At 46.6% G+C, this 26,589-nt stretch overlaps 2 protein-coding genes and 1 long non-coding RNA gene across 4 annotated transcripts; 1 reads left to right on the top strand and 2 right to left on the bottom strand.

The window, feature by feature from the left end:
• Positions 1 to 773: 773 nt before the first annotated feature.
• Positions 774 to 4,466, bottom strand: hpxa (hemopexin a). The gene is made up of 9 exons (XM_088414259.1): positions 4,315 to 4,466; positions 3,852 to 3,868; positions 2,948 to 3,186; positions 2,679 to 2,832; positions 2,382 to 2,594; positions 2,197 to 2,292; positions 1,782 to 1,912; positions 1,540 to 1,687; positions 774 to 1,112 (listed from the first exon to the last, which is right to left on the bottom strand). Exons 1-9 carry the CDS (start codon positions 4,377 to 4,379, stop codon positions 883 to 885), a joined length of 1,293 nt encoding a protein of 430 aa, XP_088270385.1. The 5' UTR covers positions 4,380 to 4,466; the 3' UTR covers positions 774 to 882.
• Positions 4,467 to 4,571: 105 nt separating this feature from the next.
• LOC148423719 (uncharacterized) lies at positions 4,572 to 6,047 on the top strand. Its single transcript, XR_015865533.1, has 3 exons — positions 4,572 to 4,708; positions 4,798 to 5,287; positions 5,503 to 6,047. It is a non-coding gene; the product is annotated as an uncharacterized LOC148423719 (long non-coding RNA).
• A 748-nt stretch (positions 6,048 to 6,795) lies between these two features.
• itprid2 (ITPR interacting domain containing 2) lies at positions 6,796 to 26,038 on the bottom strand. 2 transcript variants are annotated; one of them, XM_088414258.1, is made up of 21 exons: positions 25,890 to 26,038; positions 23,931 to 24,008; positions 23,683 to 23,859; positions 22,618 to 22,660; positions 20,113 to 20,162; positions 19,987 to 20,040; positions 18,542 to 18,581; positions 18,369 to 18,464; positions 17,752 to 17,899; positions 16,847 to 16,907; positions 15,696 to 15,818; positions 14,541 to 14,880; positions 14,181 to 14,337; positions 13,663 to 13,714; positions 12,917 to 13,011; positions 10,825 to 12,474; positions 10,324 to 10,371; positions 10,125 to 10,249; positions 9,753 to 9,918; positions 8,513 to 8,755; positions 6,796 to 8,432 (listed from the first exon to the last, which is right to left on the bottom strand). In XM_088414258.1, the coding sequence occupies exons 2-21, from the start codon at positions 23,971 to 23,973 to the stop codon at positions 8,358 to 8,360; spliced, it is 3,786 nt and encodes a 1,261-aa protein (XP_088270384.1). In that variant the 5' UTR covers positions 23,974 to 24,008; positions 25,890 to 26,038; the 3' UTR covers positions 6,796 to 8,357. The 2 variants fall into 2 exon arrangements, with proteins under 2 accessions (XP_088270384.1, XP_088270383.1); XM_088414257.1 differs by having other exon boundaries at positions 19,987 to 20,162.
• Positions 26,039 to 26,589: the final 551 nt, after the last annotated feature.

Below are 26,589 nucleotides of genomic sequence, written 5' to 3'. Positions count from 1 at the left end.
GATGACATGACATTGACGAATCTGCGAGTTCAAAACATAAACCAAATTTGAATATTGTGCAAATAAAACAATGTTCCCCAAATGTTTGAAAGTCAAACATACCTGCGGTCAAAACCATTTGCCTTTCCGGTCCAATGCTCCCGCCCCTCACTCATAACCTGGTACTAATATAGGCTATAGCGCCACCCCATGGATACAGGCTAGACAGGTTGTATTTGGCCAGTGCAAGATGCTTTTATTTTGTGCAACCACACAACATAAAAAGTAATACACTTTTTTGTTTGTGTAGTTTCATGTATGGCACATATTGCTGAATCATAATTCGTCATGTACGTAAGTCATGTGGTGAATATCATTCTTTGTATATTGCACAGGTTGTACAAATATTAGCGTAATCAGACTATGCATGCGATAATGCAGCTTCATGTGTTTTATTGCTTTGGATAGATTGGAGTTTCTTTCTGCTGACCCATCTTTTAGAGCCATCATCTTTGGTCATTTATTGCGTGTTATACTGTTATAATTCTCTGCACCAAGCAAATTGAAGGCGAACACGTCTTCAATTTGGCCATCATGACCAAGTTCATCTGCAGCTAGGCCGACCATCGGAGGGGCTCAAGAACGGAGTTGTGGCGCCCCCTGGTTGATACCAGGGAGACCCCTGAGTCAGTCAAAACACTGAACGTCAGAGGAGCACATGAGGTCTGTTTCTCATTATTCCTGCCTTGGTGAAAGTTGTTGGTTTGCTCCAGAGTGAAGACAAGAGGCAGGAGTGCTTCTGCTCATATTTATTGACAACAGCAGGGTACAAAATCACACTCAGGCAACTCCCTCTGAGCTCATGGGACACGTTTGTCAGTCCAAAGCTGAATCTTGCGGCCTTCAGTGGTCGCAGCCAAACAGGTCCATGGACACCCGGTGCTGCTCCGGGATGGAGCGGCCGGCCACAAACAGCTGGATGCTATCAAAGTGGTAGAAGTGGTTTCCTACGATCACCCGCACTCCGTGAGGGTCGCACATGGCAGCGTCCACCTTTTTGATCAAAGTCAAGGGACGCTCGTTGGTGGCCTCGCGATGAGCTGCCTTCAGCTCTACGTCGTAGATGTGCTCGCCTGAAAGGACAAAAGCACAAGCTTCAGAATGCCGCTTTGTTGGAAAGCGCAGAGCCTTCGCAAAACCAACAGCTTATGCGAAAACAACGTCGGACCTGCGGAAGATCAGAATCGGGTATCGAGTTGGTCAGGTGTCGCCTGTGCGAGACCTGAGGTTAAAACATCGGCGGACTGTTCTATGACCAGCATAACATCATTAGGCCTATAAGATAGAGGATATGAAGGAGACCAGAGTAAAGAATGCTATTACATCTTTAACAGACCAGCAATGGCTTTGCTAGGCCAGCAATTTAAGTCACAACAGTAGTGGATCTGTCAAAAGACCAGCGCCCATTGGCATTAGTCCTGCAAAAAGCTCATAGCAGGGATGTGAAAGACCAGAGCGTCTCAATATCAGGAGAGGCAGGTTGAGTTAAAAAAGGCTCACCTTTGATAATGTGAGCAATGTGGTCATTCTGGCAAACAAAGGCAGCATCGATGGGACCCTCCAGTCCCAGAACCTCTTTGATAGGCTTCGGGTAACCCTCCAATAGGGTGTGGGGCTCGCTGACCATGTACAGATACAGCTGGTCATCCTTAGAGAAAATGCGCCGCCTCCATATCGTCAACATGGGAGACCAAAGAGCAAAAAGCGACCAGGCGATGGCCAAAAAGTCTGGCAAACCTAACCTTCATCATGAAGAGGTGGTCCTCGTAGGAGAAGACGGCGTCCACCTCGCTGTGAAGTTCTTTGAAGGATGCCTCGATTTTGTCGGCCTTCACTGTGTCATTGTTGCCGTCTCTCTGCAGGAAGTAATGGCCTGAACAAAGAAGGACAGATAGCCTGAGCGCTAACATTGACGAAGCCCTCATTCATCGTTCCCAGGCAAGCACACGGAATTGCAGTCCTGACTTTTTGGACTTTAGAAGATTTCTGCTCGTCGTGTGACAGTGTTTTCTCAATTTTCATGCTTAATGGGAACCATCATACTCTTGTGATATACATATATATATATATATATATATATATATATATATATATATATATATATATATATATATATATATATATATATATATATATATATATATGACCGCATCTCACCTCTGAAAGCGTACAAGTTGCCAACGTCGTCCGAGGTGATGGCATCCAGGTGAACGTGGCTGCATCTCTCTCGCTCCAGAACGTCGGTTTCCTCGCCTGCGACGCATGGCAGCGCCAAATGATTGACGGCCATGGCGGTCGGCTTCCCCAACCACCGCGTGACGTGAGGAAAAGAGCCAACTTACTGTAGTTGGAGCACCTCATGAAGAAGTCACGGGCCTCTTTGGGGTACCTGCCGTGGACCTCTCCGGTCTTTGGGTCAAATTTAGAGAACTGGTGTCCGTGGAAGCAGTAGTAGTGCTCCATGTAGCGGAAAGCGGACGTGCAGTTGGCCATGGTCTTAAACTCCCTGTGCTCCACAGCCTTGTTGCCCACGTGAAAGTGGTAGATTTCGTGCTCTGTCAGGAGTGGACCAACATTTGCTCAGGGACCAAAATGCAGAGCACGAGCGCCAGCCTCTTTCTAATGGATGGAGGACCCACCCTTGAAGAAGATGACTTCGTTCTCTTCGCAGTCCGGCTTGGGACACACCACAGCGGCATCCAGATGGTCCGGGATGCCCGGAAAGACTTCAGTGATGGGTTTGGGGAAGCCCTCCTCCAACTTGTGCTTGTAGTAAGCATATACTTTGTCGTCCTGGAAGCAAAGAAAACATCTGGGCAACTCTACTTGGCAAAATCCAAAGAAGCTTTTTTTTGTTTGTTTGTCTACTTGGACACGCACGATTAAAGAAAGATTAGCCGGCGCTTACCACAAACAAGTATACGTGGTCGTGGTCTGTGGCGTTCTCAAAGTGCATCCGGAAAGCGGCATCCAGGTGGTCCAGAGGGTGATCATCAGTGTCCACATCAGGGAAAGATTCTTTGAGCAGCTCGGCTTTGCCGTGGAAACCCTTGAAGAGGTAGCGGCCTTTGAAGAAGAAGGGCATGCCCTCCTCGCTGACCGTCACGGCGTCCATCTCCAGACCCAGGCAGCGGTCCGGGACGTCGTCTGCGCAAAACGCTCGGCGTCAGAAGAGGGGCGCCGCCCCTCGACTGTGTTAGGAAGCGCACCCTGAGCGAAATACCGTCGCCAAGCTTGTCGAGTCTGAGCTGAACGTCATTTGTGTTGAAAGCTTTGAGACTGCCTATGGTTATCACAAGATTATGGTGCCAAAGCACTCTTTTCTGTTAGCCAGGCCTATTGTTTCTGTGAAAAAAAATCCTGTTCAGGTCAATTTTGGTGCTAAAACCCTAAAAATGTTGATGTGATAGAGAAACCGTAGCATTGATTTAGGAACTCAAAGAGGACCTAACAGATCCAATTTAACAGAAATGGTCATCCCGTTTCATTTGTGCCTTGACATCACCAAGAGCACACCAGTTTTTTTCTTTCTTTCATTGATGACTATATGACATAGTCCAATGTACAAAAACCCTGTAAGGGTGCTTTAGGAACAGGGAATGACGACCGATTTGGAAAGCAGTGCTCATGTTCAGATTCAATGCTACTTTTCAAACACTGCAACCATGTTTATACTAGTGGACATTTTATCCTGGTCCGTGAAAAAAAAAAAATCCATCATCAATAAAACAAGTCGCTCAGTTGTTGAATGAATGATTGCCAAGAGAGAAGATGACAAACAATGGATAAGCTGCAGATGAAGGCTGACTCACTTGAATGGCCGTCATGGCTGCGGGAAAAAAGAAAAAGACGTGTCATTCTTGCATGCTTTCACAAGACCTCACCAAAACGCTGGTGTCAAACGCCAGGCCGTGTCGTTTTAAGCATTCCGCAAAACACCGACACCGTATTTATTCCACAGAGTTGAAGCCGACCGTAAGAACGAGATGATAATTATTTTCTACAGTTTTTCAAAGTCGCTCGCATCCATTTCTCAGTGCGGAATGAAGCCTAAATGTTTAATCTTTACATCAGAACTTGTTGTATAAACAATCATGTTTTTCATTACATTTACAATAGTGAGCCGGGCTGATTTGAGCAACCCCACGGACTCGTCACAAGTGTCCTCTACAGACGACGGATCGGACGCTGATCTTGCAACCGGACTGAAACCCTTAAGCATAGTTCATATACAGGTTTACGGCAAACAGGGAAGAAAGTTCCGGAACCACTTACTCGTTGGCCCAAGCCGAGGCCAAGCACAGGCACAAGCAAAGGACGGCGGAGAGCGAGATCTTCATGGTGGCCTGACCACAGCGAGCAAGCAAGACCGGAGGTGGCTGCTGAACGGGCCGCCGGCCATTTATAGAACGCCGGCAGGAGCGTGGGTGCGCCAGACCTGTTCGATCGAGTACGCTGTGTCCCAAGATACACCCACGTGGACCCGCGTAACCGGAACAAATCAATACGCGAAAGTCCGCACGCTGGCGACCGGCCAGCGGCGGCGGCGCGCCTCACGTGTTTTATTTTGCCATGTTGAGAATCCTAGAATCATTTGGTTCCAGTTGGGGTCCTGCGCAGACTTGGGTCAAACCAGGTCTGGAAGCTTCCAGAAGGTCCACAATGAGAGGTAACTAACCCAGCGTGCTAGCGGGTCAGCGGCCGTTGTATAACACGCTTGTGTGCAGTGAACATTAACAGGTTGTGTTTTTCATGAAGCCCACCAACTTGGCACATGTCCATGCGCGCTGAGCTCCCACCGGACGCCGCTAAACTACACGGAATCGGCGCTCGGCCTTGCTGGCTGCCTCAATCCTCGCAGTGCTCGCCGTGCTCTGGTTGGTGCCTCTGGTCGTTGATGCACCTAGCCAATACGTGAAGCTAGATTCAGAGCCACGTGTCATCTGAGAAACATGAAAATGACCGACAGAGCCAGACACTTCAGGAAGACCTGTCCGATCGCCACCAGCGCTCCGAGTTCTGATATACAGTCAGAAAGAAAGTTTCGTGAGTCCCCGTCCCACCGGGGGTGCACACAGTTTAAGGAATTTGCTTTCCTTGCGCCGAGAATAGTCCTGGCCAACGTCTGCCTAAAGTCTGGCGAACGTTTGTGACCTTGAACCAATGTTCAACCCTCCACTTTAAGGATAACGCAGCACAATTCACAGGATGAATTCATTTGACCCAGGACTCAAGATCCTCAGCACAAGTAAGACTTACCTAATACGAGTATTATTCTTATTTTGGCTATTTTTGATGAAGCAATAGAATAGAAGAAATAGTTGGAGGATGCCATCAGAGGCCGCTGGCTTTGTTGAGGAGGCTGGTGAGGTTTCTTATTTGGGCTGCTCAGGCACCAATGAAGACACATTACTGACTTTTGCCAGCCGTCTCAAGAGCTCAGCCACCATTTCTCATTCCCAGGCATAACTAGTTTAAGGGAGAGCGCCACCAAATGGAGCGAGTTCGGATGTGGGCCACACCCGCAAAGGTGCCTCAGTGGAGATGGACCGGCCAGATCTGAACGTGAGGAAGACCTTACCCGAAGGCGTCTCGTCTTTACAATGGACACTTAATGTTCGGTATGGCACAATGTGTTATCTTAGCACTATTGGCATTAGCATCTATTGTAGCCTGTTGAGCCTGAGAGGGGGCTCCTCCCACTTGCGGTCCCTCCACAAGGTTTCTTTTTTTTGCCCGCTTGGGGTTTTGAGATTTTTTTTCTCCCCTTTTATGGAACCCTTTGTCAAACAGCAGAATTCTGAAGGCTGACAACTTTTGACCACTTGCTGCATAGCACAATTCATGGGCCCAACTTATTTTCTTGTCAGGCAAATGACAAGCAGAGTGCCTCCAGTTTGGAGTTACACTCATGAGCACCATCACTCTGTGTTAAATGTAAATATTAAAAAAACAGGATCACGTGGTCGACTCTGTCCTTGAACCCGCGGCGGTGATGCCATCGTGTGTCGTCCCAGTTCAGATCGCCGCCGCGGACCTCGAAATAACTGGCCGAAGTTCACGTTGGCGTTTGCTCCAGCAACGCAGAGCCGTGCCAAGCTGCCTCTGGACGGTGGGTGGAAACAGCGTGGCTGACTTTCTGAGCCAAAGAGGCAGGTTCAAATGGAGACAAGGGACTTCCGGCGAGGCTTGCATGCTTGAAGGCAGGAAACGTTTGGCTTGAGTTAAGGGGTGACAAAAATGTCCAGCATTTTTTTTTTTTTTTTAATTTGCCCACAATGGCTACATGTTGCTTCCGGCCTTCTTTGATTTGCAAAGGCGAAATTGTGGGGAGAACTCATGTTGTTGAATAGGACGTTTGTTACTAGGCAGAGTTCTTGCTGGGTGACGCTTTGCAGAAATGAAGCATTTTTGCCTTGGAAGGACGCACGTCGCCAGTAGCGAGGATACCTCCTGTGTGCTCGCCCCATTGCTTTTGGGCTTATCTCGTGGTTGCTCCTGCTGGAGCTCAGATGGCTTAATTTCGCCCGCTTCTGGCTACTTAGAAATCAGACTCCAGAATTTTTGCCCCATTTGACACAAACTAGGAACAACATTTTGTTGTTGTTTTTTGCAGGGCAGAATTCTAATGCATTTGAACAGAACTCAGAGGCCAAACTCGTTAAGCCCGGCTATGCGCAATCCATGGATTGTTTGCCTGAAGGCCAAGGCTTTTTGGCATACATGCAGACAGGAAGAATAATCATGAGTCAGGCGTAATGAAAATAAATACATCTTTTATTATTACTCTTATTCCTAGCAAGTGAGCCCTCCCTGCATTGACAGTTGTAGAAAACATGCACACACAAACACACAAATGCTGCTTTTGCTCAAAGCAAAATCCACTGAAGTGTGATTAGAAACATTGACAACTATGGAACCAAACTGGGTGAACGAATGGTAAACAACATCCATGTCTCATTTCAATCAACCAATGACGCCATTAGTACAAAGCGCCAGCTAAAACCGGCGTCGAAAATGTATTTTACTGTTCATGAATCACACAGTGAGGTGGAATGTTAGCCAACTATTTCACACAATCAAATGAAAAATGCTAATGTTTGACCATCGTCATCATCATCACCACCATTACAACATCCGCATACTTGCTGCGCAACATTAGCCTTTCAAGCTGCTCTAAACACTCAGACCAATCACGTAACCGTGTCTTTGTTGACATTTTTAGCCACAGCTGGCACTCGTACGCTAGCTGACCACATTTGTGTCTGCAGTTGCATGATGAAGAGAATATCAATAAAATGTCAAATAATGGTGAAATATGCTAATAGATGAGCGAGTTGGCTAACATCCAATGTTTGTCTAAACCGATTTACAAAACATATTTGCAAAGAAACCAGTGCTGTCAATAAATGACCTCGTTGGCTGCTCAGTTAGCACAACCGCGCCGATGTTCGTTCATTTTTGTTTAAACCTTCTCTGTACCTGGCTAACCGCTAACGTGGCACGGGCGCGTTAGTATGCGTGCTAGTAAACGACTGAAAGATTTCATCGGCGGCCAAGTTTGAGCAACGTCCACAGAACAGCTAAGGTTGCCAACAGCTGAAGCTGTTGAGCTTCTCTGAAGACGAAGACGATGGAGAGGTATGTGTGAGAACGGTGACTTATAAAATCTCACACACACGCCATCTTTCTTTCATGTGTAAGGTCAAACACACATTCTCCCAATGTCACACACACACTATTTCACAGTCACACACAATCACTCTTTCAAGCAAACACAGGCCAACACAAATGCCACAAACTCGTCCCTCATGTTGTTGTGTGACAGTGTGGTGAGATGCGATCTAAAAAAAAAAGTGCTGCTGGAGTGCTGCTTTAAGGTGTTTGATGTGCCAAAAGTAAGACTGAAAAGGGTTTCTTTTCTGTTCATGTGTTTGTTAGTCCTGGTTTTGGTTCAACTCTTCCCGCTTTCAGGTCCCGGTCCATTTCCTGACAGTGGTCTCGTGGTCCGGGTCTGACTTGCTTCGCTGTTGACTGCAAGTGGTCCTGCTGACAGGTCCAGGCGTAGGTGCTGGTGCAGCTAACAGGTTTGCTCTTTGCGAGCAGCCTCATTCCTTTGAGGTGCTTAGTTCTGTCATTGTAATTTTCTTCCTTTGCTCTATCAGTGCAGCGTTTGGGATTTCAGGGTTTGGTGTTAGTGTTGGCAGTGTTTAGTAGTGCCAAAAGCAAAAGCAAACCTAAGGTGAAAGTGCTTCCCTGGGGCGCGGCAGGCTGGCGCACAGTGTAGACGACATTCAGTGTTGTGGATGGTGCTGGGGCTAGGGATGGGGGGGCAAGCCCGACACCTCCTTTAAGATCTCCTGCTGCACTCCCTGGGGCACACTCTCGTCCATCTAAAGCATAAGCGAGCAACGTCATAACACGTGATCAGTGAACGATCAGGTTTTTCCCATTTGGACTTCGGCGTCCTTACCTCGGGTACATCGCCGTCACGGTTGAATCCCGCCTCAAGCGCGTCCCCTTGGCCGCCGTCTCCTTTCTTGCCCTCGCCCGGCTGGTCCCCCCCCCCGTCGGGCCGCGGCGGCGGCGCCGGGATGATGCTTACGGACGTCCGGTACACAGCGGGGCTGGGCGGGGCCTGTGCGGGGGACGCAGCCCGCTCGTGGCAGCTCAGCTCCGATCGGAGGAGGAGCTGCTCCCGTAGGAGCTCTGACACCTGGGTGCACAAGTTAGCATCGTTAGCTTTCGCTTACGAGCTGTTAGCTGGGTTAGTCAATCATAAGAAAAAAATCGGATATCCCTTTTGAGAGGTTGTTCAGTAGAATGAGCAGAAGAAAATCAACTTTTGACAGAGGCCAGTGTGGCCCTAGAGGGGTATCGCTGCTAATACATGGCTGCTAAAACAAAGCAAGTTATGCATTTGCATGCACGTCGGAAGGAGTCGAGTTGGTGCTGGACGGCCCCCGCAGTCAAGCACTCAACAAATGTTTGGTCTGCGGTCGTAGGTCAATCAAATCCAATGCTGAAGGTGTGCGCTGCTGTGGGCGTGCATACGAGCCAAGGTCAGTGTGTATGTGTGTGTCCACGCGCATATGTGTGGGTGGCAAAATTCTTAGACTTAGAGAAAAGGACAAATCCTACTTAAAATAACATTGACCTTTGTTGCGCTTTGTGATGTGAAGTGAGAGCTAACTCAAAGTGTGCTGCCGCCATTCGCTGTGAGGTCTTTCATCTGTCAACAGGATCAATTAAATGTTTGTAACATGACGTCATTTTTTCACATTGCTAGGGTTCATGTTGGAAAGATATAGAATATGCTAAAGAGTTAATGTTGGAAAGTGACAGAATGTGATTCGTATTTTATGGGACACTTTTGATGTTTTAACATGTTCAATTTCACATTTAAATATGTTGGAAAATGGGAAAAGTTGACAATTCCTTCCAATGTGCTAAAAAGGTTGCATTTTCTGCCATAATACCTTAGGAGAGACTTTTTATTTAGCATCTGACTACAAAAATAAACAATAAGTTTGTAGATGAAGTCATTTTGCCAGTTTTATGATGTCCCTTGGGCATTTGGTGGAAAGACTATGTGCAGGTCCATATTATAGGGCAAAATGATTGCCTGGCAAGCACGTTGGAAGGAGTTTGCCGGAGCAAAAGGTGGCCTCCGCATTGGGGAGTTGAGGACCATAAGAGAGTAGAGTACTGACGGGCTCCACGGCTCGTAGCGCAGAGCTGGCTGACACCACGTCCACGTCCTCGCGCGGCCCCGCATCTTGCGTCAGCTCCATCAGTTTGTCCTCCAGCTGCTGTTCCAGCTCCAGCAGTTGGTCTCGGACGGCCGAGCGCAGGGACTCCAGCTGCTCCACCTCTAGCCTACGTGCGAGCGCGCATACACGCTTGGATCAACACAAGTGGGGTTCACCCACGCACATAAGCACACATTGCCACACACACCAAAATCAACATGTGCACACACACACACGTTCACACACAAGTGCACACACACATGTACGCGCTGGCACAAACACGTGACCGTACCTTTAGCCGCGCACTAATGCTGAGGCCAGTGGCCAGCGTACCTGTCGGCGGGGCTCAGGTGTTTGTAGACCAGCGCCTGCTGGTGGACAACGGAAAGCTCCAGCTCGGCCATCTGCGTCCGGAAGGCGCTCAGGCTGCGCCGCTTCTGCCGGAGCTCGTCCAGGGCCTGGAAGCCAAAGGTCAAGCGGGGGAGGCGGAAAAGGGAGGTTTTGCGGGCCGGGAAGGCCGAAGGCCACTTACCTGTCTGCAGGAGGCTTCGGGAAGCGCGGCCGAGGCATTGGCGCGTTGCTACGACAAGGCAAAAGGCACATAGTAAGAAAATACAAAAGGTGACTTCAAGCATGGGAGAAAAAGCAAGTGGACATCGTCATCATAAGCCTACACACCCCATTTCAATGCTCAGTTTTTGAAACCACAATAAAAGCTTCTCCACAATATTTCCATTGGAAGGGAGAATTAGGAGGGCACAAATGACTATATAGTTGCAAAGGTGTGTACAATCGCATTAATAGGAAAACAGCTGACTTTCCAATGCAACAAGTCGGGGGCCCGGATGAGGCCCAAAACAATCAGTTGTTAGGCTTTTGACACTTTTTTTTTTTGTTGCCAAATTCAGTTTCTCAGATCCATACAAACTGGAGATGCGACTGTGTTGAAAACAAAGCAAGAGAGTTGCAACAGCTAAGCGTAAACATTCCAGAAATTGAACAGAAAATTCTCCGAAGGCGACCAGAAACCAACCTGGTTGAGTGTGTGAACGGTCCCCCTTATGTCATGGAGGACCCTCCTCAGCTGCATCTCCGTAGCAGACAGCACCTGACTTGAAGCCGGACTCAAGCCCAGATGCTGGCCGTAACCGGGACTGAGAGCTGCACTGCTGAGGCCCAGGTATGAGCCATTCCCCAGACCATGGTGGGGGCTATAAGCCCGGCCGCGACTCGGGAAGACAGCCGGACTGGGAGGGGGACCGCCCCGATGCCCAATGTAGTCTGGAACTGGTGAGGCGAAGTGGCTGAAGTCGTAACCGTGGTAACCCAGATAGGGCGGGGTGTGGGGAAGAGAGTGGTACGCCATTGGGTAGCTGGCGTTGTGGTACTGGTGCACGGGAGGACTTCCCGGAGGAAGGCTCCACGGGCCAGCGTAGTTGGGGGGCTGGTTGAAGGCAAAGTGGTTGGCGTACTGGTGGGAGAGGTTGGGGAGGCTGGCGTAAGGATACGGCGGTGCGGGGTACAGTGGCGACGGGTTGACAGGAGGGGCGGATGCAGGCGTCTCTGGTCTAGGGCTAGGATAGAGAAGGGTATCCGGTCCCGTACCGGGTGCCCCGCCTTGCCGGTAGTGTCCGAAGACCTCTCGAGTGGAAGACAGATCGGGGACGCTCTGGGTCAGCCAAGGCCACTCGGTGGGGGGGCTGACGCATCTGGGCGAGCGACGCTGTGGCACGGTGTCTCGCTCGCCGGACTCGGGAGAGCTCTCTATCAGCAGGCTGGACACACAGGAGGGCGAGTTGGCACGGTCACCGTCAGGTTCCCGGATGTAGCGGAAGGCGTAGCGGGGCTGGCCGCAAAATGTTCGGCCCGCCCCCAACTGAACCTTGACGGACGACACCACTCGGGTGGGGGACAGCAACGACGACGGGAGGGAGGATGACCTTTGCAAAGGAAGGGCGCCCCGCTCACGGCGCCTACTGGAGCGGGGAGCCGTGTTGCTCAAACGCTGCTTGACACGACTCAGCGCGCTCAGGACGGGGGAGTCCCAGGCGGACGGACAGAAAAGGTCATCTGAGGGTGACACCGCCTTAAGATTGAAGGCCTGATCTGAGGGTGGGAGATGCGAGGAGCAGTGCGAGAGGGTCGGAAGGTCAGAAGGCGGAGGGTCAGAGTGCTGCGACTCTGAGGGCGTCGGATCAGAGGACGGTCGATCAGAGGATGGCGCCTTTAAGTTGGGCCAATTCGAGATCTGGTCATCCGAGGACAATGGATCTGGGGACAGTGGGGATGGATGGCCTGAAGGCGGCAGGTCCGAGGGAGCTGAGGACGGCGCTTTTAAATTGGGTGGAATGGCGGGCCGTCCATCAGAGGGCGGCAGATCCTTTCGGGCATCGTCTTGAGAAGCTTGTGCCTCTTCCGGTTGGGGATCTTCCTGAAGGTCCGCCGCAAGGTTCTTGGGGAGCTGGTGGGCCTTGTACAGTGGTAGTGGCTGGCAGATATCCTCGTCTTCCTGCTCCAGGGAAGTCTTGTTTTCTCGGGGCGCTGCCCCGCTCCCTGAAGCATCTTCTGTGGAGTCGGGCAAGTCGAATGCTGGTTGGCTGAGGGCGACAGGTGTGGCCACTTCCTGCGAGGGGTGCGACGTCACTGTGGTTTCGCTGTCACAGCTGTCGCTGCTCTCCTGAACCTGAACACATGCGCCGAATGTCAACATTGTGCCAAACAAGCTACATCACATACTTTATGTAATGTTTTTATGTAAGAATGTTTTTCTTTAAAATAGCTTGTATTTTATTGTAAATCTACAAAATGAAAGAATTATCCATAGACATTTTTGCATTTATTTGATGGATGCATTACAAATAATTGTACAAACAACTGATCGCTAAAACTAATAATTTTCCGACATCAATTTCCAGTCTTAAAATAGTTGACTAATTTATTTATTTAAAATAAAACAAATACTACTGAGAACTGAGAAAAAGATCCATGTCCACTGGACATTTCTATTTTTATGAGAAATGGTTGGTGATGAAATGAGTTAACAAAAAAAAAGAGGTTTGACTCTAAGAACATGACATTTGTCATGACATTTGGCCGAGCGTAAGCAGGGGCCATATGTTGTCCACCTTGAGGTTGGCAGCGGCGGCGACAGCGTCCACCGATGACGTCTCCTCCGCAAAGCCGCTGCTATCCGAATGCTGGCTCACTGTCCGCAACAGGTCTGCGGAAAAAGGCGGCTTTAATGTGCTTCTCCGGTGAGTGCTCCGCCCGCAGCGCCCTCGCAGCGCGAGCCTGTCACCCATCAAGTGCTCCAGACAGCCCGTTTACAGCCTCTCGCTTATGTAAGAGATTCATTCCATGTGAATTTCTTCTGCAGCTAAAAAGGGACATGCAGCAGTCACGCTGAGCGTTCCCGAGCATCAATTGTGTTCGCAGAGCCGCCAGAAAAAAATAAAAAAGCAGTAGTCCCAAAAAAAGTACGGTGTTCCCTCGCAACTTCACGCTTCACTTTTTGCGGCTTCGGTGCTTGCGTTTTTTCAAAAGCCTGTCACTTTACTGCAGCGTCTACCCGATGTACTGAAATAAAACTCACGCTCGGCCCTAATGTGGAGTTTGAAGCAGTCTAACAGCCTGTTAATACTCTGTCTCATTCCACCGCAAATGAAGGCGCTTTTGCCTAAAGGCCAAAAAGAAACACAAGCCTGTTTGGCATCCATACTAGGGTTAGGAGATTACTGGGCATGGGAAAGAATGGTAAGCAAAGTTTTACTCAAAACTTTTCATGAGAGTGGGGGGGAATCCTACTTTGCGGAATTCTTCTAACGCAGATTTTTTTTTCAGTCCGCATTAACTGCAAAAAACAACTTATCACCTGAACTTTTGGAGGTTCTGGGCCCAGGTGCTTCGTCTTCGTTACTTTGAATCTGAGGACACAGCACTCACTTAACAACAGCAACCAGACAAAAGCATGAGAAATAGAAAAGACACAAGAGCAACAGTCATCGAAGACACACAAATACATTTTGTATACGTGAGATTCACATGCGGGGTAAATCATTCGGACTCGTTCAAGTATATTTGCAAGTACGATTGAACATCACGTGTTTTGAACATGTTTTTGACGTACTTGTAAAATAAATGCTAAAAATGTTGCAGTTTGACATTATTTGGTGGGATATGAATATGCCATATGATATTTATTTTGAAAATTTAGCATTGTGGGCCAACAAGCCCAAATAAATTTAATCTCGCAACCTCTTGCAGTCCGAGATCTTGTCCCATCCCAACGCATTAGATAAGGAAAATTACAAACAGTTCAAACAAGCGTGGAGAAAAAGTAATAAAAAAGTAGGGAAAGTGAAGCAAACTTGCGGTGCTAAGCTGGCGCACCTCCTCCATGTCGAAGGAGTCTGCGTTTTCCATGCGCAAGTGCGCTAGCAGGGGCGTGGGCGGGGCTGGCGCCTTCTCGAGGGTCTGTGCGTCATCGGTGGTCCCATTTGCTGCCCGGTCAGCTGACTCAGCTTCGTCGCCGCTGCCTCCCTTTGACCTGGGAAGGAAGACCACCACCAAAACTAACTGACTGGTCACATCAACCCAAAGTCACCTCTCCGGGCCGCATATTTTATATTTACAAAAAAAGAAACAAACTTGCATCCCCTTTGACTGCTTTTTCATTGGCTACAGGCTGACAAGTAGGAGCTGAGGGCGATTATTTTTTTCTTATCTAGATCAGTTACTGTTTTTTCTTACCCGCTGTGCACGTGTTGCTCTTTGTCCCCTTCCTCGGCGACAGTGGCCAGGGTCCGGCCATCCTTCTTGCGAACATGCTGGTCAGCGGGCTGCTCCTCGGCATCCTGGGCAGGGGAGGGGACAGGCGCGGCTCCCTCGGCCGGCCGGACCAGCTTGGCTGGGGCCTCCTCTGCCACCTGGCCCAGCGCGGCCGAGGCCCCTTCGGCCACCCTGCCCTGTGCGGAAGGCAGCAGGTTGTGCTTGCTCAGGCTCTTCTTCAGACGATCGGCCACGTTCTGAGCCGATTTGCTCCTTTGGAAAAGGGACGGCATCGGCTGCTCTTTGGACGTCTCTCCTCCTCCTGAGGAGAAGGTTACGTTAGCGGAAAAGAAAAGGCTCGAGGCAAAGGCTAAAAGATCACTTCTACGCAACTTGAAGCTCCCGCGACGACACTTCCAGCTATTATTAAGGGACTGTCACCAGCCTCCGTGCCCTCTTGATGATATTCGGATGCTAATAAGGGCTCAAAACCTACACTCCGAGGTCAAAGAACTTCGATGTCCGTCCTTGTTTCATAGGAAACAAAAATGACTCCAAATGCACACTGATGGGCTTCGAAGCTTCGAAAAAATGCCGGTGCCCGGCCTACAGGGGGAGCTTTGCCTCATGTGCTACAGGTAGCCCTCAGTGTCTAACAGGCTAAAACAAAGTCTCGAGACCACCTAGAGAGCACTGAGCTTGGCCTTGGTCGCAGCCAAAAAGCCCAAAAGCAACACAGAGCAAAACATGGCGCCCCTGTCTAGCCAACATCGGCTGGAGAAAGCAGCCTTCACACGTCATGCAGCGCGCCAAAATACGAGAGGAACGCACCTCCAAAATTGAAAAGTGAGCAAAAAAAAAAATAAAACATCACTTCCACTCATTGCCTTAAAAGGTTGTGCATTGCCTGAAAAAAACAACAGTATTTTCCAGCCTTTCTTCTTTACCACTGTTTGGAACCACAAGTTAAAAATCATGTCTGACGTTCATTATTTCATTTCCATGAAATGTAGATGATTTTTTTTTAATTCAAGTTTAAAAACAAACAAACAAAGAAACAAAAACACCATTAACCCTCCATCATGGGCTTTTTTTGCATACAACAAAAAGACTAGGTGTGGAGTGCGTTACTGTTACCTTGCTCCTTGCTGCTGCTGCTGCTGCTGCCAACATTCTGGACGGGATTACCGGACACATGACCGTATAGCTGGATGAAGTGATTGGCCACCGTGGTCAAAACCTCAATCTGACGGAAGCGACCTATTGGACACAGGTTAAACGATCATTGAAGGGAAAGTTTTCAAACATTACATACAGTATGTGTTCATTCATTCACAAGGTTAAAAATAAGTCATAAGAAAGTAAAAACAAAACTGAAGAAAATCTTGAAAACGATGACGATCCAATTTTTTTTTTTTTAACTGAAGCTTACAAAAAAGCCATGAAGGTTTAAAAATAGAAGAATGGAATGTACTTGTGCTGCAAAGCATCAGGAGCATCAGAAGTTGCTTCTTTTTTTTTTTGCGGGTCATAAGAACCTGGCGGTGGACGCCAACGCTCAAGTCGTTAAAAGGGCGCACTATTTAAGGAAGTGTATCTGCAGAGGTGTGCGCATTTGCGCCGCCTTGACCTGCGACCTCAAATCAACTTCGCAATGATGCCCCTGAAAACAAAAGCAGCCACTTTTTGCCATTTGGTGGTTCTTAACGTCGTTGGAATGGGAGTCACAATCGGTGAAGGTGCAGGCCTGCTTCGCTTCCCGCGGTTACGCAAGCGTCCTGGCAAGCAGAATGTCCTGGAAGGCAACAGCTTCCTTTGACAAAAGCAGCACTTTGTCAGCCAAGACGTGCACGTCTAAATAAAGACGGCCATCTTGGAAACATCGAGCTGTGCAGAGGGGAGGGGGTCTGCGAGCCGCCTGCGAATGCGACAGCACGTGTGCACAAGTGTAACTGGCCGAGTCAACTTGTGAGCGCACGCACCAATCGCTTTAGATGAGAGTGGAAGCATTTGCATGTTCGCCTATGCAAGAGCACAAACACTTATGTGCAAGTCCTGCCAGTGTGTGCGAGAGTGTCACCATGCGAGAGGCAAACAAACGCATCTTTGTGGTGTGTGGCTGCGGCTGTCCGGGCAACCGGCACAAATCGTGAAACGTTGGCAATAGAGCGGGTGGGTGGGGGCACGCTCGACTGCTACAGTTGACCAAATATCACTGATGCTATTAGCAACAGAAGTTAATACTAAGCAACAATGGCAGGTTGAAGAATGCGGTGGTGCGCACTGACTTGTCAAAGCGTAGTTGGGGTTCTCAACCTCCATGCGCTGAAGCTGAGCTCCCAGATAGACCTGCAGGCACAAGGAGTCATGTCATCACTTCAACCGATACCTTGCAACACTCAAAATCTTGCCTGGCTACGAAATGACAAGCCTCTTAAGAATTGAGAATCAGAATGCAATTGGTGCCTTTAAAGTGTTTGTGGCTCCAGTGCTCGCTCATTTTTCCTATGGGAACTGTTCCCACAACTCGCAATACTCAAAAGCGACAAGTCCCAGGAGAAATGTTTGAAGTACTGACAATGATTCATATTTTGACGCAAAATGTTTTTCCATTGAAAATTATTCCATTCGATTCAATCAAAAATTATTTCTGCTATCTATGGCTGTGCAAAAAAAATCAACATACAACTTCAGTCTGCATTCCAAGATAGAATAACATCACCTTTACTTAAGTTTGATCAGTAAGGAACCAAAAAAATAACCCGCTGACTCACTGCTTGACTTTCCAGAACGGGCTGCGTGGTGACGTCATTGAACAGCACGCCTCACAGGGCAAAATGTTCGACCCCACTCCCGTCAATTTGCATGTAGCAAAATTTGACAGTGGCCAAAATTTAGCACCTCACCAGACTACCTGGTTGCAAACCACCGCCGAAACAACTTAAGCTGGCTAGCTAAGGTGCTAATACTATGTTACTAGGATAGAGGTTCTTAACCAGGGTTTGATATAACACATAGGGTTCGGTCAATCAATCTCAGGGTTTTGGCGGAACAGCCGCCACTTTGCTGTGAGTTCAGGCACTGGGTTGGATTTGTTCTTTGAACAAGGTGATGTTCATTATTTTTTACAAACGAAGAGTTCGGTGAATTCTAGGCTAGAGCTTCTTTCGATTTGACAGGATCGCTTTCTGACCTTGATGTCAATGCCCCGTGCCGCCGATGCGTTGTTGAAAAAGCGCGAGGGGATCTTAGAGGACATATCAGGCTCGTCCCTCCCAAAACCCAAATTCAGCAGGATTTCCTCCGGGTCCTCCTCGTACAGGTCCAGCAGCTCCGACACGCTGTGAAGGCAGATGCTAGTAAAGACACGCTGCTAATCGCAATATGGTGTAATTTTTGATGCCTTTCAGAACAAACAACAACCATTCATTGTCATCCTCTTCCTAGTAATAATCATAAAATGATGAATGATTACTCCTCATCCATGTTTACTTTTCTTTTTTTTTTTTTTTTTTTTTTGGTGATTCAAAAGTCCAAAAACTTGTGTAATAAAAGTCCTGACTTTACATGTGAAAATGTCACTTAAAAGGAACGGGGCAGGTATTTTCTCAACAATCAGTAGCATTGTTAAAATCTTTAAAGAAGTCCAGAAAATGTGATGCCACAACACTAAAATGAAACGCTAATCTAGAACACACGACAAGTACAATCCAGAGGCATACAGGAAATGTCCAGAAGACAGCAAATGAATGCACTTCCAACTCCAGGCCAGTAGGCGGCAATAGTCGAGTACGGGGCGCGGGTACTGACCTGGACACGGTGCTGCTCTTTCCTGATCCCGTGGAGTTCATACTTCGTCCTTTTTCTTTGTACTGACTCCTCTTCTGATCGGCAGGCAGATTCCCGCTAGGGGGCGCAAGAGGATGTGAGCCGGGCCAGCAGCAGCCAAGAGGAGGAGAGCACAAAGCCCAGAGGGGACTTACCAGGTTCCTGATGTTTTGTTGATGGACTGGAGACGGTCGGCTGCAACCGCACCAGAAGAACCACGTCAACAACTTAGTTGTGAAACAAGTCATCTTGTTACAAAAACTAGTCTACCACATGAATCCCTCAAGTATTCCTCCTATGACTCATGCCGATTAAGATGCGATAAAGTAGTGTTTGACTCAAGAAGGCATGCGATATTATTCAGCGGCCTTACAATAGCGTACAATTCACTCTGGTACCAGCTCGTTCACACCAATAATGGCGCGCTAGGGCTGCTAGCCTGCAACTAACAATTATTTCAGTGGGCGACTTCTTTTATTAATAAATGCACTGGATTAAAAAATAAAATCATAATTTAGCATCCCTTTATTAGAAAAAAACATCCCATAATTTATCATGGACAATAAAGACAAAAACCAATTCATCAGGATTCAATTACTGATCAGCAAGTCTGAAAATCAGCAAAAATGTTGATCAGTTTTCCAAAAGAAAAGTGGATTAATTTGAAGACACACAAACAACAATCATGTCTGCGATCATGGACAACTTTACTGTCATTCTGAAATTATGCAGGATTCATAAAGTTTGGCCCTGAAAAATGAATCGATGATGAAAAGATGTGGCGATTCTTTTGATAATTAATTGTCGCATCACTAGTGCAAAAGACTCCCACTATATTAAAATTCAAAGAGCTTCTGAAAGTCATACACCATAATGGGCATTAAAATAGGCAATTGAAGCCAAATCTCCAAATAAGGAGTAAAAAAACAACACAATTCAGACAAGGAACCACTGGTTGCATTTAAAAAGGTGACACTGTTTTCTCCTTTCTTTTTTAGCCTGTTGAGGCAAGTTTCCCTCTCACTTGAGAAAGGCTTCCTTTGTCTCCAGGCTAAACATGCGCATGCACACAAACACACACATACACACAAACGCAATCGAACAGACACACACGCGCACACAATGGCGGCGGCAATCCAAGTTGAGCCTTCAAGTCCCGAGCTTAACAGCCTGACTTGGCACAGGATGGCTGCATGATGTTTGGCATCAAGGCACATATCCTTTTAGCCTTACGCTAGCTGAATTTGGACTCTTTAGATATATAAAGTGGATACAACACAATACAATACAGCAAAGCGAATATAGGACTGCATGGGGATGAGAGGTTTTATTTGATTTATTTTTTTGACACCTGACACTATTTCAGTCCTTGAGCAAGCCGCAATGTGGGGCTTCGGGACTTAAGGACAACAACAGAACTCAGGCTCTGGACAGGGACCAATTTGGCCGCCCGGTCACAAAAATAATTTTCCACAATAAACTCATGGGACATTTGTCGATATTTTTTTAAAATTTCCCATAAGCGGAAAATGACAATGATTTTCAAGGCTGACAAGCCCATTTGACTGTGAAAAGCGTAATTCCACAGCTGTCGACTGACCTTCAGCTCCCAGCGAAAGTTCATCTTCAAAGCTACAGCCGCTCCTCGCCACACCTGTCGGCACATAAACGTCGCTGCGCATCTTTGGGCATGCACGCAATGCTATTGTGAAGAGAAAGCGCTTACCTTTGCATGCAGGTGCACTCTGCTCGTCCAGCGACCCAGCCAGCGGTGTCCTAACACACACGAAAAGAAGAAAAAAACGTTAATATTGTAATTCCACGGGCGCACACTACATTTCTGCAAATTAACATGGGCACACACTCGTACATGGACCGACTAACAGTGCCGCAAATGTGCTATTGTGTTTCTTTCATGTGTGAGGCGGGCTGCAATTAGCACATTGAACGCAGACTGACGTGCTTGTTTTTCCTGGTCTGAAATGTAAAGAGGAGGACGACGCGCTCACACCTCCCTCCACAACAGGCTTAAAAAAAAGTGCTTGTGGTCAGGTGACTGCATTACACCCATTGATTGGTGAAACAGAGTCAAAGGTCACCAGGAGCAATTTTTAGAGCAAAGTGCTAACGGCATGCTACCATTGATTGCTCAATAACAACAGCGATCCCTATAGGGCTCAATGTCGCGCTTCTCCACATTTATCCTGTCAAAATTACAACCGATCCAAAAAGTGAATTGAGTAGCAAAAGACTACCACCATTATGATCCAAAAAGGGACTTGAGTAACATTTTGCAAATGCCTACCCACTCTACTGACACACACACACACACAATGATATTCAGCCACACGCACATAAAACAATCTTGTGTAAGAAGAGGAGGCCGGCTACAGCCAAAGGTGAAGGAAGGCTAAATTCCTGTGTGTCACGCCTCCGGCTGCTGGCTAACCCAGGCTTACCTGTCCGGCAGGCAACGCAGGAATTAGGCTGGACCGGAGCAGACCAGGGTCAGCAAGACTAGGCTGCACTGGACTGGACCGATTGGCGAAAGGCTGCTGGGAAACTGAGCTAGTGGCAGTCGCTCACGCTTACGCAAGATTGCGCTTATCGGCGGGACAAACTTCGTGTTAGCCTAACACACACACACAAACGCTTAGCCTAATCTACACATTCAGGCGCGCACATATTTACAAGTACACATTTAACAAACACGCTCAGGCTGTTAATGTGCAAACACACTTTCACACAAATGTAAGCACCCACCTGGTAGTGCATACTTGACACGCATGCGCACACTGTAAATGCTTGCGTAACCTGGCGCAGCCGCCAAATTCGCACGGCCTCTAACACGCCGCCAGGTCGGGCCCCGCGGCACCTGCCATGCTAACGGGTGATTCCTCCATTGAGAACGCGTGTGTGTGGGTGTGTGTGCGTGTGGGTGTGTTGACTCAGCAGCAGAAGAAGCAACTCCTCCTTTGTTGACTTTCTCCCTTCTGTCTCAACAGTTTTGACAGCATCTAGCTGGGCGTGTGCGCCCGTGTGTGTATCTAAGCAAAGACTGCCGTCGGTTCTACGTCACTGGGCTGATAGCACTAACATACACCCAAAGTGTCAGGGGAAAAGAAACTGTATTGATTGGAGTCAGCAGTTTAACAGCATGATTTTTTTGTTATGTTGATTTATTATTGTGGTTATGTGGCTATTACTCTCTTGATAACTTAATTTATTATAATGCAAATGTCCAGTTTATCATTTATTTTATATTAATGCTTTTTCAAATTAATACATGCATTTGTAGTCATGGATCATTAGCTTGCAAGCCATAGTTGTAAGCCTGCTGTGATGATGCTTCATCTTAGAGTGATTAAAAGATGTTACATTTTGTCACATTTGGCTCATTCTATAGCTTGCAAGCTAATGACCTGTGACCTTTGAATTTGGAATCCATATATTTTTTGAAAAACAAATATATCATGCATTATAAATAAATTGGACATCCGCGTTGTTAACACGAAAACAATTGTCACACGACCTCAACAATTATTAAAATGAGCATATAAAATTCGGTCAAAAATGTTAAATGTTTAATTATTTTTTTTCTCTTCTTTTAGTTCAACTACTCCCCCTGCTAGCTTGAAGCGACATTATCCTAATTTGCGTATTGTGTTTTGTACGTTTTGAAAAGACTTTACATTCACAGGGTTTAGATTGGTAGTCACAAAAAAAATCAAATCCACACATTTTAGATTTGTCATAAGAAAAACAATCATACCTGCGAAAATTAGATCTGTACATCTGTGCAAGAAAAAAGAATAATATCCACACAATTTACATTCGTACACTCAAACTATAACTATTACGGATATGAATGGTTTAACTACAGATACGAATGGTTAACCACACATTTGTATTTTTGACAGTAATCTTAATCTATACCTAAGTATGCCACAGATGCTCTAAACACATGATGTGGAAAATGATAACAATTCACTTAAGTGGTAATTGGTGAAAGTGATAGGTCCCCTAAACAAAGTGCAAGATAATGTGTGAACCACAAGCTAATATCTGGACCTGCTCTTGAGATGTTTCAAGTTGTTAGATTTGTTATGCAAGGCGTTTTCCAAAGGCGTTTTCAAATGGAAGGCTTCAAACCCGGCTGAGGAAATCATAACCATTCACAAGGATATTGACTGCAGCAGTCAATCATCCATCCCAAAAGGGAATGACTTACCTGCATCGGTCGAGCCAGGAGGTGATCTTGTTGGGAGCAAGTCCTACGAAAGCGACAAAAAGCATGGCGCTCTGTCAGACCACAGCATGCCAACCCCCTCAAAACAATTAATTAATAAAAAGTAATGCCTTGAAGCTTCCGGCATAAGTACTTTTTTTTTTTGCGGTTTTGTTATGTTTGGTTTATTAAATTAAACTGTTAAGAAAATGCACTGAGGCGAGAAAGAGACACGAAAGTCAACGCGTGGCGTGTTGAAACAAGAACACAAAACAAAACATTCCCTATTAGTAACCCCTGTGCCGCCAGGGTAATCTCACTGGCATAGTATTGGTCGCGCTTAGCATAATAGCTAGCGGCATGCTAACGTACGCAAACAGTCACAAGATCAAAATCATCCAAGGTAACGGCAGCGCAAATGCGTAAAAAAATGTTTTAATGAAACAAAACTAAACAATCTAGATGTGTGTGCGTCAGCTCAGCTGCTGCAAGCGTAGCGCTCCACGTAATTGACTGAGCTCCATTGCAAGCAACTTGTGTTGCTTGCAATTATCTTGAAAGTGTAAAGAGCGCACCTCCGAGCTCTCAGCAAATGGCGCATTGAAGATCTAACGTGCCTGATCACAGGTTCAAAAATCCCGGAATCCCGGGAGCAGAATGATTTGCCAACATCAAGGTACTAGTTTGAAAAGATCATAATAAACTCAAAGAAGCACATCTACCAATGACATGAAGAAAACAACAACAAAAAACACATTTCTTGATCAAGATCCAGAAACAAGATCACCAAGATGGATCAATGTAATAAACAATATCAAGATAAAAAAAAAAAAAATTGATCTCTCGCTGGGTCAAAAGGATCTGAACAACTATATTTGATTAGACAGATTTAAGACCCAGATCTCTGATCAAGATTTTTTGACCAGATATACAACTACAAATATACGACTACAGGATCATATTTTGCGCAGAATCCAAAGGCCAAACCTACCAACAAGGTCAAAGACTTAGATGTATCACATATCAAGGCCCATTAACAAACAACACTGTGTAAACAGTCAGATTCACCTGGTTCTCCCAAGGTCCTCTTTGGCTCTTCATTGTTCTCAGTGCAGTCTGCCAGGGGTTCCTGCGGTCCAGAGGTCTGGGTTTTTTGTGTCTCCTGCCAAGTGGACTCCCTACTCTTAGCCCAGGCCCGCCGTCGTAGGGACGCCAGGCTGCAGTTGGGCTCAGCACTGCTGCCATCTGGGCAACCACAACAATGAGTCTTGTGTCCTGACCATTAAATAAACAAGACGGTGAGGCAAGAGAAGCACCTGGAGACTGGACCGTGTCCAGGAGGATGGCAGGACTTTCCATATTTGATATGGCAACATCTGCAGCTGTTAGAATACCTGTGAAGACACAAGGAGAGACAGGAAGGCATTAGAACCAGGTGGGACACTGGGACCGCAGAGACTAATGTACCCTTATAACAGATACATCATGTAAGATTTTCAGTGTGCCACTGGGATCATTAAGGCCATATTGACATAACATATTGATCACTCAACTCCAATCATTAGAACCACTCAAGCCACTGGGACCATTCAGGGCACTACGTACAACTAATAGGGGCGTTTGAAGCACTGGCACCACACAGTGATGGCAACTGACGCTATAGAGGAAAACCAGGTCCAAAAATAGACGTGTTGGGACGAGAACGTGTGAAACAGGAAACTGGTGTTTACGGCCACCAGCACAACAACTTCCTGTCTGGAGTGCGTGCATGCGTGTGCCATTTTCATAAACAAATGGAAGGCATCGACACACAAGCGCGTATGCAAACACACACTAATACAAAAAGTTCACCTCACTTGAAGTGGAAACAAATTGTCCAATGCAAGTCATTAAATTTCTCCTTTGCAGGGTAAAATTGTGGCCATCACAACAGATTTGCTGTGTCTGGCCAGAACACATTTTCAACTATTTCTAATTCAAATGCTCAGCTGTGACCACTATTCCCACCGAGTCCGTCTTGACTTTGATAACAAATGAGACTCAGGCAACATTTGTTTTAAAAGTTGCAATCATCACACATGTATAGAAAAATATAACATAAAACATGGAAGCAAGCATTTAGCATTTTTTAAGCCAAAATTAAATAAAATAAAACAGACACATCTACACAATGACATTATGTCTACCAAACATGCTGTGTTACTTTGAGTGCAGCACTTTTGAAGCAATATTTGAGATCAGGAGACACTCTTCCCTAATCAACGTCTTATAACATTGTGAAACGTTCATAACAAGGCTCAAGCATGTTTGTTAAGACATTAACATTTTTATTAACATACCACTGTCACTGTGATCAAGTATCACAGTTAACTTATCACAGTTAACTTAGCAGGAAACAAAATTAATGACGTTAAACAACATGGACAATGCACCTAGCTAATGTTAATGACCACTAACATGAATAAAGTATCTATCTAATCTAATCTAATTAAAACAAACTTTCAAAGCATCACTATTTAGGTAGATGCCGTTGAACATTTCCAATAATGTCCCTAACTTTATTTTCTTTTACATCATTAAACTAGTCTATGTATCAAACAAGCTAGCACAGGTTATAATTTATTGATAATTTGTTTCGATTAGCAACAAACACATTGATAGTGGCCTCTATTCTTATCATATCGCATTAAACATTCTAAAATTTCACTGGTTTAACGACGACGACGTCGCGAAAAAAAAGTCATGAAGTGTGATCAAACTAGTTCATGGCATTTTACAAACGTTTCATAAAGTCAAACTAAGTAAGGACTCTTAAGACAACCCATTTTGGCATCTTTTTGAGAAACGACTCTTCAATCTGGTTCGTGACGCTTTATAACGTGCAGCGGTGCACCTCATAAAATACGAGCGACAAGTGTACAAGTAAGGAGCGCTTCTAGGGGCACAGCTACATCAGCTGAAGCACGGCGGACTTTCCCGACTCGGTGTTGACGTTTGACGTCACCGTGCAACTTGTGTGCTGGCGATTACGCAAGTTGGAAGGTTTTGTGCTGTCAGCAAGGTCGCAAACGAAAAGCAGCACGCCATCCACCTGGTTCCTGGCGCAATCAATGGCGAACCTTCTACATTAACGAGTAGGAAGGAGTCACGAACAAGTTCGGCAAGTTTTTGGGCGAAAGTTGAGCGAAGTGGGCCGACCGCGAATAACTAAGCAACACTTTAGGGAACTGTTTGTCAAAGTTGTCAGTCCGCGTGGAGTTGCGGCGCTCGCTCACCTTCATGTTGGCCTCGAGTCCGTGGCGTCCGTCCGTCGGCTGCAAGGCTGAGAACAGCGGCTGAGTTCAAGAGTGGCTAAGATTTGTCAGGAGTTGGCTCGTCCTCCTCCTCCTCCTCCGTCGTCTCCGGGCTCTCACGTCCCGCATTCCTGCTTCCGCTTCCTCCTCTATGGCCCGCGCCCGCGCCACGCAAACGGAGAAACAGCACCCCCTGGCAAACTACCGCCGTCGTGCAGCCTCAGGAATTTAATATTCAATACAGAAGTGGTTGGTTCTCAAACTTTTTTCACTGATGTGCCCCCTGTGATATATCTTTTCAGACAAGTACCACTTAACCATTGCAAAGGATTATTGATTTAAAAATAAATAAACAAATACATTAAACACATGCTTATTAAATTCAGACCCTTTAAATGTTCATTTGTATTGGTCCACAAAAGAGCTAATGAATATAGTGGCAGATATGTTCTCGAAAATAATAAAAATAAATAAAATATATATATATTTAAACTTTTTAGGTCATTTTTACGAAATGATGCAAATGCTGTCGAAATCTTTTCACCTGTCGTCATCGACACCTGCCGTACACGCCTTTGACCGACAGAGAGAGCCAAAGACTAGTTCCGTGAGTCATGCACTCCAATGCAAACTTCATTAGTTTTTTTTTTTACTTCATTAGGTATATTTTTAAAGTCGATTT

This window comes from Hippichthys cyanospilos, chromosome 5 (genome assembly GCF_059441005.1).
Source record: "Hippichthys cyanospilos isolate Australia breed blue-spotted pipefish chromosome 5, RoL_Hcya_1.0, whole genome shotgun sequence".
Classification (NCBI taxonomy): Eukaryota; Metazoa; Chordata; class Actinopteri; order Syngnathiformes; family Syngnathidae; genus Hippichthys; species Hippichthys cyanospilos.
This window is presented reverse-complemented; position numbering and strand designations above follow the sequence as displayed.